The sequence below is a fragment of the Buteo buteo genome, chromosome 2 (genome assembly GCF_964188355.1).
Source record: "Buteo buteo chromosome 2, bButBut1.hap1.1, whole genome shotgun sequence".
NCBI lineage: Eukaryota > Metazoa > Chordata > Aves > Accipitriformes > Accipitridae > Buteo > Buteo buteo.
In genome coordinates, this window is record NC_134172.1 from 27401620 (window position 1) to 27414067 (window position 12448).

Sequence of the window (12448 nt, forward strand, 5' to 3'; positions counted from 1 at the left end):
AGGAATGTATATGTTCAGTGTGTGTAAGGAGGTTGGCAATTGTTGCTGATTGACTGACTTCAAGCAGCTGGGGGGTTGCAGAGGTGATATTCTTGAAACCTAGGCTATGGTTTGTTTATGAGCTTGTCTGAAGAGAAGCCCTGTGAGAAGTAGCGTGGCTTTGCCACTGAAGCTCAGGGGGTGTGATGTGTTCAGCCTATACACTTCTTGACTCATTTTTCCATGTGGTTTTTTTCTTGTTTTCTTCGTGCTGTGGATTTAGTTAGACTGACGTTTTCAAATGTACAATAATTGAGATCTGTACTTTTTAACCTTGAAATAAAAAAAAGTAGTATGGTTTAACTAGGCTTCTGTGGAATTGATGTTGGGTCAGAGCTGAGGGGGAAAAATAATCTCAGTTTAAAAGCAGGCAGGAGGCTATTGAGGAATCTGTGACCAGTGATTGCACAAAGTTTTTCTCTGAGTTGGAGCTGACTCAATAGCTGGTGCTTGGGACTGTGTGCAATCTTGGATTTTATTTTTTCTTTTTTTCTTTTTTCTTTTTTTTTTCTTTTTTTTTTTTTTTTGCTACTGCATCTTTTTACACTGTTAATGTTTCTTGTGTTGCCATGTGGACATTTTATTCTATTGTACTGTGCAGCTTAGCTTTTGCTTCCCCATAACATTGTTTGAATACAATTTTGGGGGTTTGTGTGATTTTTGTTGTTGGTTTTTTTTTTTTAAGAGGTCAGATATCCTTCTGAGTTTGAAGATTTATGTAGATGTGATTGCTGACTTAGATGGCACTTGGTGACACTCCATAACCATTTAGAAAATAAAGAAAACTTATGAATTTGTGAGGGTGGTTTTTGGAAGTCAGAGGGTAACAAGTGCAGCTGTTCTCAACTAGTAATTTAGAATATACTGCTCTGGCTTTCTAAAGCAGTGTCCTATACAACTTTGAACCCTCTTTAAATGTGTCCATGCTGCCCCCAGCTAGGGCCAGTTCTGCATGGTGCATTTATCTGCTCAGTGGCAGGCACTGCCAAGTTCTTACTTGGCATTTTGTGTTGTTTTTATAGGTTTTTTTATCTTTACACTCTGGTGGAAGTTTCTCCTGTATTTTCCAGTGTAGCTCTGTCTTAATCTAAAACAGCGCTAGACAGATCCAATCACCTTACTCATCTCAATAAATTTAGTTTCTGAAGTAGCAGCCGTGATAACTTCTATAGCAATGAGTGTTGCAGGAACACACAATTTGCACTGTTAATTGCTCAGAGGTTGTACTTGTGCTGCTAACTATGTATGTTTGAAAAAGTATGAGCAGGCAATCCATATTTTAATTTTTCCAAAGAATACTGGATCACAAAAGTGATGTTACAAGTAAAACTTTGGTTAGCAGAAGAGGTCCTTATCTGCCTTGGATTTTTTGGATGAACTAGGGAGTATCTGTGAGAGATCAAGTACTCTATGTGGTTGTGATCTTTCTAGGATCAACCAAACAAAATTGTAAAGCACTATAATTTTTCCTGGTTTGGGACAAACTTTCAGTCAAACTGAGGGAGTTTGATCCATCCGACTAAGGTTATCTGTTAAGGGGAACTTTGCATCTGGTACAAGGGTTTTATTTGTTTCTTTTGGGGGTTTTTTTTGGTTGGTGTGTGGATTTTTGGTGTTTTGGGGTTTTTTTTCTGAATTGATCCGGGGGAAATAGCCAAAAAATATGTATGTGTTCATCTCAACAAGACTAAAGTAGACTCATAGTGTTTCTGTTACACAAAAGGAGAGTATTTTCCACTACACCCAGCAAGAAGCAAATAACCAAGAAGACAGGAGGTGTTTTCTGAGCTTGATCAGCCTCAGCTTTTCAGAATGGGTTCATGGGAAATTATACAACCCAGAGAGTACACCTTTGGTAATTCTTTAAAGTCCTTTTATATAAAGAGGAGCAAAGGTATTACAGTAGGATGTCTATACTGTCCTGCCTGATAACTTTTGAAATTATGTAACTTCAGGGCTCTTTGTAGTCCTCTGGAGCTGAAATTCTTGAACTGTATTTGAGTAAGGTTTGAACACTTACATTTTCCTTCTGTTGATTTTAAAATTGTAGGCTATGATTAAAACTGGCAAGTAGCTCTGTCATCCTAGTCTCAGATGTAGGAGTCTCTCAGACCTGTCTTCAAAATGGGAGTTGAATCATGTTTTATGTGTCTTTCTAGTCACTAGAAATAAGAACACACATTTGTTTTTTCTTGTTAGGTGCCAATAATAGAAATAACACTGTGTGATTTCCTTTGGTGTAGATACACTTTCTGTGAACTTTGGAAGCTATGTAAACAAACAAGATAATTTATATAAGCATTTAAGATTGAGTTACCTATACGGCTGTATTGTGTTTTCATCATTACTTTTTCCAAGCTCACTCACATTCTTAAAACCCTTTGAAGATGCCCTGTTTCACCTTGGTTCAACTCACTTAGACCCTTTTCACCACAGATGTTGTCATTCCCACTGACAGCTACTAGATGGGGTTCAGAAGCAAATTGCAAACAGAGACACTTCTAAACTCTTACAAAATTTGGACTAGAGACTTCAAGCCTGTCTCATCATTGAACAGAGATTAATTTGAACAGGGAGCCTGTGGCTGAACAAGTGACAAGAAACATGTTGGTCTTCATGAAAATGAAACGATTGTATCAAAGACCTCAGCTTCTCCTTTGCCTTTATAAGTCCTTTTTCACAGACGTTCTTTGCCTTTGTTTTCCCAACTGATCTCAGCAGCGTTTCTGTTTTGACATGTTGCAGCTGAAGATCAGATAGTCCTGCTCTTTCATTTGTATTTTTGGGCATTGTCTCTTGTCTGCCTATATTCATATATAAAGGTCCTGATACCCTAAATTGTCAGATTTAGTAGAATGTACATCTGCATCCTTTAAAAATGATGCTTTTTAAAATTTGCTGGTTTCTCTTGGACTCCCACTCCACTGGCAGTGTCACAAACTTAACATGTAGAAATAAGCTGGTCTATATAAAATAAGGAGGGTTGGTTTGGGGGGTTTTGGGGATTAAAATAATATGGTGGTGGTGATTAGTAGAAAAGCACAGAGCCAATGTAAAAGAAAAATAGGTTAATATACTGACCATGGTGTGGTGGGTTCACCTTGGCCAGCAGCCAGACATGCACCCAGCCACTCGCCCACTCCCCCTCCTCAACAGGGCAGGGGAGAAAATACGATGGCAAGGCTTAGCTGTCGAGAGAAAGTCAGGGAGACCGCTCACCAGTTACCATCATGGGCAAAGCAGACTTGGCTTGGGGAGAATGAATTTAATTTGCTGCCAATTAAAACAGATTTGTGTAGTGAGAAACAAAGCCAAATTAAAACGTGTTCTGCCCATCCTCTCCACCTTCTTCCCAGGCTCAGCTTCAGTCCTTCATTCCCGAGTCATCTACCTCCCTCCCCACCCCAAGCAGCGCAGGGGGATGAGGATGGGGGTTGCAGTCAGTCCACAGCAGACCCTCTCTGCTGCTCCTTCCTCCTCACACTGTTCCCCTACTACAGCGTGGGTCCTGCCCATGCTCTGCAGTGCAGAAGCTTTATTTATGTGCGTGTTCATGTGTTCTTGCTTTGGGCTTTGTAATTTAATTTCTTTGTAAAAGAACCTAAAATCAAGCAAAAGATAAGATATCAAATTAAGCCATTTAACAGCTGGAAGTTGTGCTATTGTCAGCAAAACAGTAAAAATTTGAATCTAGCAGAGTTGTCTTTTTCTACCCGTTTTGAATTGTGAAAGCATTAGTGCATTAGACACTCTGCCTAGTTTTGCCTTGCTTTGTTCTTTTAATATTTCTTGCAAATTAAAGATGGAAATGTAGCCAAACTGTTCGCTGAAGGTCACTCATCTCATTTTAAAGTTAAATGAAATGAAATATTAAATGAAATATTTACCCTAGAAATGTTTTACCTGTGTATATTTACAAATAGCTTGTTATTCTTTTTTTTTTTAAAAGCAATAGATCTGAAATGGATTTAGTTCTTTTCATTTTATGGATTTTTCACCAAAAATTATATTAGGCATGGCGTTAGCTTTTCTGAACGGACATTATATTGACCTATTAGCATTACCTTATTGTACAGATACTGCCAGGTGGTGGTATTTGTTGATGAGACTGGCGAACACAATCTTCCTACTACCAGCTTATTCCCTTATTGCAAATAAGGGTTATTCCAAAAAGAGTGAGTCTTATTCTAAATAAAAATTAAACATTCACCATCATTGCTGCAGCAGGTGGAAATAAGAACAGCCTAGTGGTTTTGTCTCGGTTAAAGAGCTGAGTCCTGTGGCATGCAGGGTGATGTGCTCAGACCAGTCCCAAAATAGCTGGCTGGAGTGCTGGCAGCGGGGCTGTGAAAGCCAGGCTGCCACCATGTGCTGGGGAAAAAAGAAAGCTGCATCGGTGCTCAGAGCCAGCACTGCCTGCTATTGTTGTGTGTGACACTGCTGGCGGCGTGTCTCGGTGCAGAGATCCAGTTCTCCAAAGAGATGGGACCCAACTGTCTTTAGCCATGGCATAAGTTACCCAAATTACTTGGGGATATAGCTGCACCGACTGCATGGACAAGTGAATCTCTGTTTTGATCAAGTACTTTGGGTTTGAAAGAGGTGTACCCTATAATCGCCTGTCAAACCACTCACATTTCTCCATGAAACTCTTTCTCCTGGGCTCCTGGAACAGAACTGATGAAAAGTTAGGTGTTGTCTGATTAATGTTTTTACCATTTGCTTCTGCCCTTCCTGCCTGTCTGCATCTGTGGTTGTTTCTTGCATTATCTATCCCCAGATTATAAAATCTTTGCAGGGTGCATCATCTCTTTGCCTGGTGGGGCTTCTCCCCTCCACCTTCTCAGCTCCTAAGGCTTCATTCTGATTGTTTCCTCCCTTTGGTAGGAAATTCCTCCCTTTGGTAGTTAATCACTTCGAGAGCTGGCCTTTTGCAGCATTTTGTTTTTAAAATGTACCACTTAGTAACTAATCTCAAATGAGAACAAGGCAAGCCTGTTATACTACAATTCATGATATATTATTATATGAACAAAGAATGTAAGCTGTACGCCTGCATAAAACTGTCCTTCTTTGGGTCAGTTTTGTGCATAGCATTCCTCCTGTGAAGTTGCTTTGGGTGAATCAAGAGACTAAGGTTTTGATTTGTGAAATTAAGTGAAAGACAGAAATGTAACTGCTTGGTAGACAAAACCAAAGACAAAATTAGTAATAACTGTAGTTTGGCAAAAAAATGATTGACATTTAAAAAAAAAAATCAAATGGAAAGCATTTGAGTGGTGCCAGAACTGAGGTTATCTATTATAACTCTGCTATAGTTTCATATAAAATTAGCAAAAATTCTCTCATACCACACATCTCTAAATAGCCTTGCCTTTGCATGCACATACATTCCTTACTGTTCCTCAGACCATTTATTTATTGATGGAGGCTTTGTGAAGGCAAGAGAATTGGATTATATATTATGCTAAATGCATTGCGATGTTACTGTTGTTTCACTGTACTGATTAAACTCCCAGTAAGAATTTTAACCTTGTGTATATTTTTAAGAAACATTCATTATTTTCAGGTAAAAGTTTGGAAAAGTAGCTATTTTTTTAATTCTGACAATCCAGACTATTCAGGATGACGGAAGGAGAAATGTTATTTGAAAATTGAACTTCACACTTAGCCTTTTCTATTTGTGTTTTCCTTTCTTTCTGCAGAAAAAGGATGCACAAAGACAGTTTTTGTGGGTTTAGGAAACAGATGATAGCACACCAGGCCCTGTGTTTATATGCACTGTGGTGTTTTGATTTTTAATTAATGGTGTTTTTTGAAAACTTCAAAGGAGGTCAGTAGAGGGGTGAGCTCAGATAGTGTTTGATGTCAGCAAGTGAAAATGGAAGAGGGTTGTCTGCCCCTTACTGTGTGTGTGAGGGGTAGGGGATTGTATCTTTTTTTTTTTTTTTAAACTTTCATAGCTGGTTTTCAAAAGAGTTAAAAAAAAAGAGGAAAACGCTATCTAATCAAAGCTTCTCAGTCAACTAATGACGTCCAACAGTCTTTCTCTTTCTCACCGTATTTCCTTTGGACTATAAACTGTTTAGTACAGCTAGAAATTACCTCATCCATCATAGCAATGTAGCCGTTTTCTGTGTTTCACTGCATGGTGGGTTTATCAGCACTGGGCATGGGAAGGAGATGAAGAATAATATCCTCTGTAATTGAATTTGCAGATTGGAATGTGGGGAGGAGGAGCGGCCCATGCTGGCACCCAGCCAGCACCCGGGGTTGTCAGCTGCCTGCTAATGAAAAATGCTTTAATGACTGCACCGACCAGGTGCCAGGATATGAAATATGCGTGTTCGGTATCGTACTTGTGTCTAACATGGATTTTGAGCTACAGCAGTAACTTAACATAGGGGCACTTGGTCTTGCTTTGTGCTGACTTGACTGCTGCGTGTGAACGATGAGCTCCACTTGAGTGTCTTGGGGGGAGAGAGTGAGTGTCAGGCATTATCTTGGAGAAATAAAAGCACTTCTTACCTTGTGGTGATTTGTTCATATGACCTTGCTGTTAGAAAGCATAATTTTGCCTTCTAATGTCATTTTCAGCAGCACGTCACTTTTTCCTGTGGTTTCAAGTAAAAGTAATGATGCCACTTAGGGTATTCAGAGGTGACCTGATGTGCACATGGGTAATTAGAGCAGGTGTAATTTTAAATTCAGGTTTTGTAAAGAATAGTATGACATCATTTTTCTGAAAGGAAAGCTGATAATTGTCCAATATTTAAAAATTAGCAGTGAAATTACAGTTGGCAAGTCCTTGCAGTAGCAATATTTTTTTTTTTTCTTGTTGCTTATGCCAGTCTAGAACATGAGTGTCATAGATTTGTTTTTTTCTCAGAATATGGCGGCATGGGCTTGGACTTCTCCTATAACATTGCAGTGGCAGAAGAGCTGGGAAATATCCGCTGTGGAGGTATTCCTATGGCTATTGGAGTGCAAGCTGGCATGGCTACTCCTGCTCTTACAAGGTAATTTTCAGAAAGTTTGGTTTAGCCTAAAACCCAAATTGGATTGTGTTTAGGCATAAAACTCAATCTGTATAAGAGCAGGAAAAAACATGACTGTTCAGATTTACTGTCTAGTTGCTCTTCAGTAACACCTGAGGAAGGAACCTCCTTTCTACCACTCTCAGATAGTTTGGTTTAGAGGAGAAAATACTTTCTTTTTTTTTCTTAATGTTAGAATATTATATATTAAAACATAGGCCTTGTTTAATAGTAGATTATATGTTTACAAGCACAGAACCTTGGTGCCACAACCAATAAAACAATTTTAATTCCAGAATTCCCTTATTCATGTTTGTGTTTTTTCATAGCCAGATATCCCAGTGCAGTCATACTAAGGATGCATTTAGTTGTAATGATTAGGATCAGTCTAATTCTATTTTACAATTTACTTGCTTTTTTCCAGCTTTACAAGGTGCTCCTCTCAGACTATGACTTTTCAGAAATAATGATCAATATTGGTGTAAATCCTAAAGTTGTAGCACATGTATCATGCTTCCTTAATACGCCCACTCCGGGCAATTACTCATTTTGCTTTTTTTTACCTGCTTGTGTCAGTGTTCCCCTTTTATATCCCTTGCTATCATTGAGGCTCCTGCACTTTCTGAATCTGTTTTGCTGGTTTTTTTTTTTTCCTCTGTCAATAAAAGTGGCAGTTACCAAATTGTTCATGCAGTAGTTTCAAAGACATTCTGTGTCAAAACAGCAGTTTGCAAAACTAGAAGGACGCGACAGGCTGGATCAGCAGTTTTCCCCTGGAATATGGATACACCTAAAATTCTGGAAGGTAGTAGTGGGGATTGAATTCAAATAATGATTATGAAGTCAGGAATTTCTCTGCACAAAACAGATATACAAGAGGGGAACTTCTGCACAAAAGAGCATTTTAGGGTTGGGTTGTTTGTTGGTGTGGGGTTTGGTTTGGTTTTTGTTGGGGTTTTTTTTTCCCCATTGTGGATGAAAAGGCCTGTAAATCCACTGTAGAGTCTGGAATGTAGGCTCTGTTCCCTTGACATCCATTTATCCTTCTGCTAGGTATGTGCAATGTTGGAAGTCTCAGTCATGGCAAATCTTTCTAAAAGTTTTCTTCTCCTTTGTGTAATACACCAAAAGCTTGCTGAAAGCATGGAGTTCAGTATGTCTGTTGCAACAGTAGCTTGGTTATAGTCCAACTGAGAATAAAACTAGTATTTTAAAAGACTTCAGAAAATAGTACCTTGCCCGCATGATAGCCTTTTATTCCCAGGCATTTTAAAAAAAGCTGTGGGTAAAAGAAGATGGGATTTTGTTCCATTGCCATTTTTTGGCCTTCCTATACTCTGTTCTGCTGTAGTAAAGCAGTGAAGCTACATACATTTGTGCTAGTGAAATCCTACAGTGGATGTGCTTGGAAAGTAAAGGTTAAAATGTCGTTAACATGATGAAATCTGTAATTGAATTTGCATCTGTATTAGTGAACTTTTCCTCCACTGTTAAGTCAATTCCACTGACTAGTTACACAGTACAGTGTCCCACTCTTTAAGATGTAAAAGTGAAACTTGATACTGAAAAGAGAAAGCTGGTTGCTACAGGAAATTTTGCATGGGTGCAGCTTTACTTCATGCAGTATAGTGAGAGGGTTAACTGCTTGCCCTGCGTCATGGATTCAAATTACATGCACAACCTGAATGGTTTCTTTGAAGGTATTTGTGTACTGTGGTGATCCTAACCAAGTTCAAAGAGATAATCCAAATTTTGCGTCTTAACTATGCATTGTTACACATGATGCATCAGCAATGCACAAAGTAAACAGTAATATGGGAATCAACCATCATCCCCTAAAAAACTTATAAAAAGAAGTCTGGAGCCCTTTGTTGGCTTTCCTAACTTTGGGCTTTATTCAGCATTCATCAGGCATGTACTGAGTGCACCCGAGAACCAACTCAGTGAACGTGATAAGTCATGAAGATGCTCTGCCACTATAAATTGGAGATGTTCCCTCAATTAGATATATAGATAGTGCAGTAGTTTGAACAGATGGATACATATATGCACATGCATGTGCGCATGCACAGGCACAGAGCTTTTAAAATTTTCATACTTTGGAAAAATAGTCTTAAAATATCTAGAGTCAGGATGCCTCCTGATGCTGTTTTTGCAACTTCCATGGGTTTCTTGCTTCAGTGACAAGCTGTTGCAAGGCTCAGTTTGTGAAAGTCATTGAGATATTTGATAAATGGGAAGTACATTGTAGTAACAGTTTCAATTATATAAATAATAACTTTTGAAAATGTTACCCGTATCTGTTTGCCTGTTCACTGTTCCTGCCCCTTTTTACTTCATTCTTTATGATGTTTGGTTTTTTGGTTTTTTTTGGTTTTTTTTTTACAACCTTCAGAAAGTTATATTCATGGTCATACTTGGAAACAACCCTGCAGATTTTGCTTTATATGCATTTCTATTGTGCAGACACATATAGGAGAAAACAGTTTTGTTTCACTTGAAGATGCCCAGACTGCTCCATTTCTTTTCCCCCAGTTTCTTGTAAATGAAGCAGTAGCACTTTCTAAATTTGAGAACTAAATGCAAAATGTTTTGTCAGCAGTGATCTGACCTTTGATGTATGTGGTTCTGAACATAACTCTCTGTCAGGTCTTTCAAATGAATTCAGATATAATACTTCACTTGCTTTCATGCTTACAATTCGGGTGGAGGAAGCAGCTCTCAGCTGAGGTAGTGAATGAGATACATTTCCCTGGGCTTGTAAACAAAGCTATAGGGTGACACATCCATAGTGATACCAGATCAGTGTAAAGCTCCTTTATCTCGGCACTAGGCAGTAGATGTTCCTTTTCTCCGCCCCCTGCTATTATTTATAGGAAGACGGTAAGGATAATGATTATTTAGTGGGAAGAGAGTGCTCTTCTATTTCATCAGCTTACTTGTTATTGATTCTTTCTCCACCCTGAACAGCAGCATACCTGAGAATTAATGTCCAAAAAGTTAGTTTTACTGTCTCTTTTCCTGTTTGCTGTAAAGGAGAGAAGCTGCAGCTGACAATCACAACAGCAGTTTTGAAAAGCAGGATCATCCACCTGATCGCCTGAGAAAAGGGTGAAAATGAGAAGGGGTCATTCAAGAGCTGAGTGGCTTTCCCACTGGCATAGTGTAAGGGAAACTTGGTTTTGTGCTTCTTCAAGAACAGACATACTGAGTTTTCTTGCTCTCACATTTGGTACTTAATTTGTATAGTGCACATAAGGTAGGCCAGGTCTTGCCCTGAGCCAGAGCAGAGACTGTTATAGGTGCAGCTTTCAACACATCATTAATAAAAGTATCATTAAGCATTGCTGTCATGATGGCTAGTTATGTTGCATCCATAGACAGTTGTGCTGCTTTATGGTTTTGAATACCTGTGAGGGTCTAACCTGGCCAGAGCCATACAGCGGGGCAATGTGAAGTCAAGTAGCTACTCCTGAACTAGCTTTCCTCAGAACAGCTTCACACTGTTCCTGTAAGTTTGAGGTTTATCCAGCTCCTGATGACAACTTGGCCATGCTACGGTGGCAGGTTGTCTGGTGGGCAGCCTTGAGGTCTCCAGAGCTGGCGTGGTAGCAGCAGGACACCAACCACATGAGGAGCTCTTAAAAACTGCATGATATGAAGAGGGTAATCTTTAATATGACTCCTCTTTTACAATACCTGCATTTTAGTGCAAAATGCATTCCTAAATAAATAAAATATTGATGTACTCATTCTTAACCAAAACCCTTCAGGTAGTCTCATCTGCACGAGGTAGTCATACCCATCAGGTAGTCTCATACAGGCTTCTCATATGTATTCCTTTCAGAACATAGCAGTAGTTCGAACTGAAAAATTTATTTCATAAAATCTTCAAATAACTGAAGCTTAAAGGCTTGATAAAAACTGGGAGCCAGAGCACTTTCCTTAATGCTTTTTTTCTTATGCTGTCTTTCACAAAAAGTAAATAAGTTTTCTAAATGTGGGGTTTCTAAACTCCCATGTTGTCTTACCTTGACTGAAATTAGGGACTCAAGGAGAGGAAGCTGATTGCAGTGTGGATTTGTTTCAGTCCAGGTTATGTAAATTACTGAATTTAATGAGGCTTGCTTCCATACTGCCCAAGGGTGCTTGCTGCTGTTCACCACGCATTTCTAACCCTTTCTGTGCCTGTAAAGAGTATCTCTTCCCTTTTTGTTTTTTTCCTTGCTTCTTTTCCTGTATCTTGAAGATCCAAGGAGTACTGCTAAGCTAGACCTGGACTTCAGATGGCAGGATGCCTGTGCAGGGCTACAATGAAGCAAAAGTGTGGCACGTGGCTGCTGCATTATTAATAGTTTGAGTCTAGGAGCAGAACAGAAAGACAACTGGGAGAAATTCACCTCTTGCTAGTATGTAAGAAGGAAAATGACAGTAGGTTAGAGTTACCCTTTTCTTTGCCTAAAGGAAATCTTTATATTCCTAGGAAGTCCATGAGTAAACTATTGTGTCATCTTTGAGATACTGTAGAATGATGGATAGATCATCTGAAAACTTATCTTTTTTTTTTTCTTTTTTTTTTTCTTCTTCTTCTTTATTTTTGCTTTGGTGGTGAATAGTGCTCAAATGTGTGAGCTCCAGTGCAAGAAAGCTTGAGTTGATCAAACGCTGAGAGCCGTGTTAGAACTGCCTGCAGCTGTTCATATTCAGAATTTCAATTTGCACTTAATAGTGTATCATACTAGTGTATCTGTCAGTTCTACTCGAACTTTTCTTATTAATTTAATTAATTCACTTCAGCTCAGCTTTTTGCCCCAGAAGAAACAGAAGGAAGATCTGCAGTTCTACCAAGATGAATATCAGCCCAATTAAGTCAGAATAGTGATTTGTGATAGACATATTTTCATTCAATGTAGCAATCTAACCTGTCAGAAGCCAGATTTTTATATATATTTGAGATGAATAAAGGCGACTTCAAATTTCTAATTGGCAGAGCACATAAACAGAACTGTGTGGATCAAGGAAGTGTTCTTACATCTGTATTTTGCCATGGTTTTATTTTCATCTTACCCACCATTTAAAAAATTGTATACCGTTGTCATTTTTGTGTTTGGATTAATGACATTCCACCAATGTTATTTATGAAGTGCGGAGCAAGAAAGAGTGGACCACTTTCATGCAACTCTTCATGTGTCAGAATCTCACACTTGAGGATTCTTGGTTACCCAGCGTCAACAGTTTATTGACTGTAGACTCATGTGTATGTGTATACATACACACATGCATGAAAATATATTTTAGAGCAATGCTAAGGCTGCACAGTTAATCACATGGGAAACTATGCTCTGGGGTATGGCCCCGGCCCAGAAAACAGA

General features: G+C 38.9%; 1 protein-coding gene across 1 annotated transcript in view; it reads left to right on the forward strand.

The window, feature by feature from the left end:
* LOC142040943 (putative acyl-CoA dehydrogenase 6) overlaps window positions 1-12448 on the forward strand; it is a 95291-nt gene that overhangs the window by 51997 nt on the left and 30846 nt on the right. The window contains exon 3 of the mRNA XM_075049390.1: window positions 6929-7058. Within this exon, the coding sequence (XP_074905491.1) occupies window positions 6929-7058 (130 nt within the window). The remainder of the gene's footprint in view (window positions 1-6928; window positions 7059-12448) is intronic.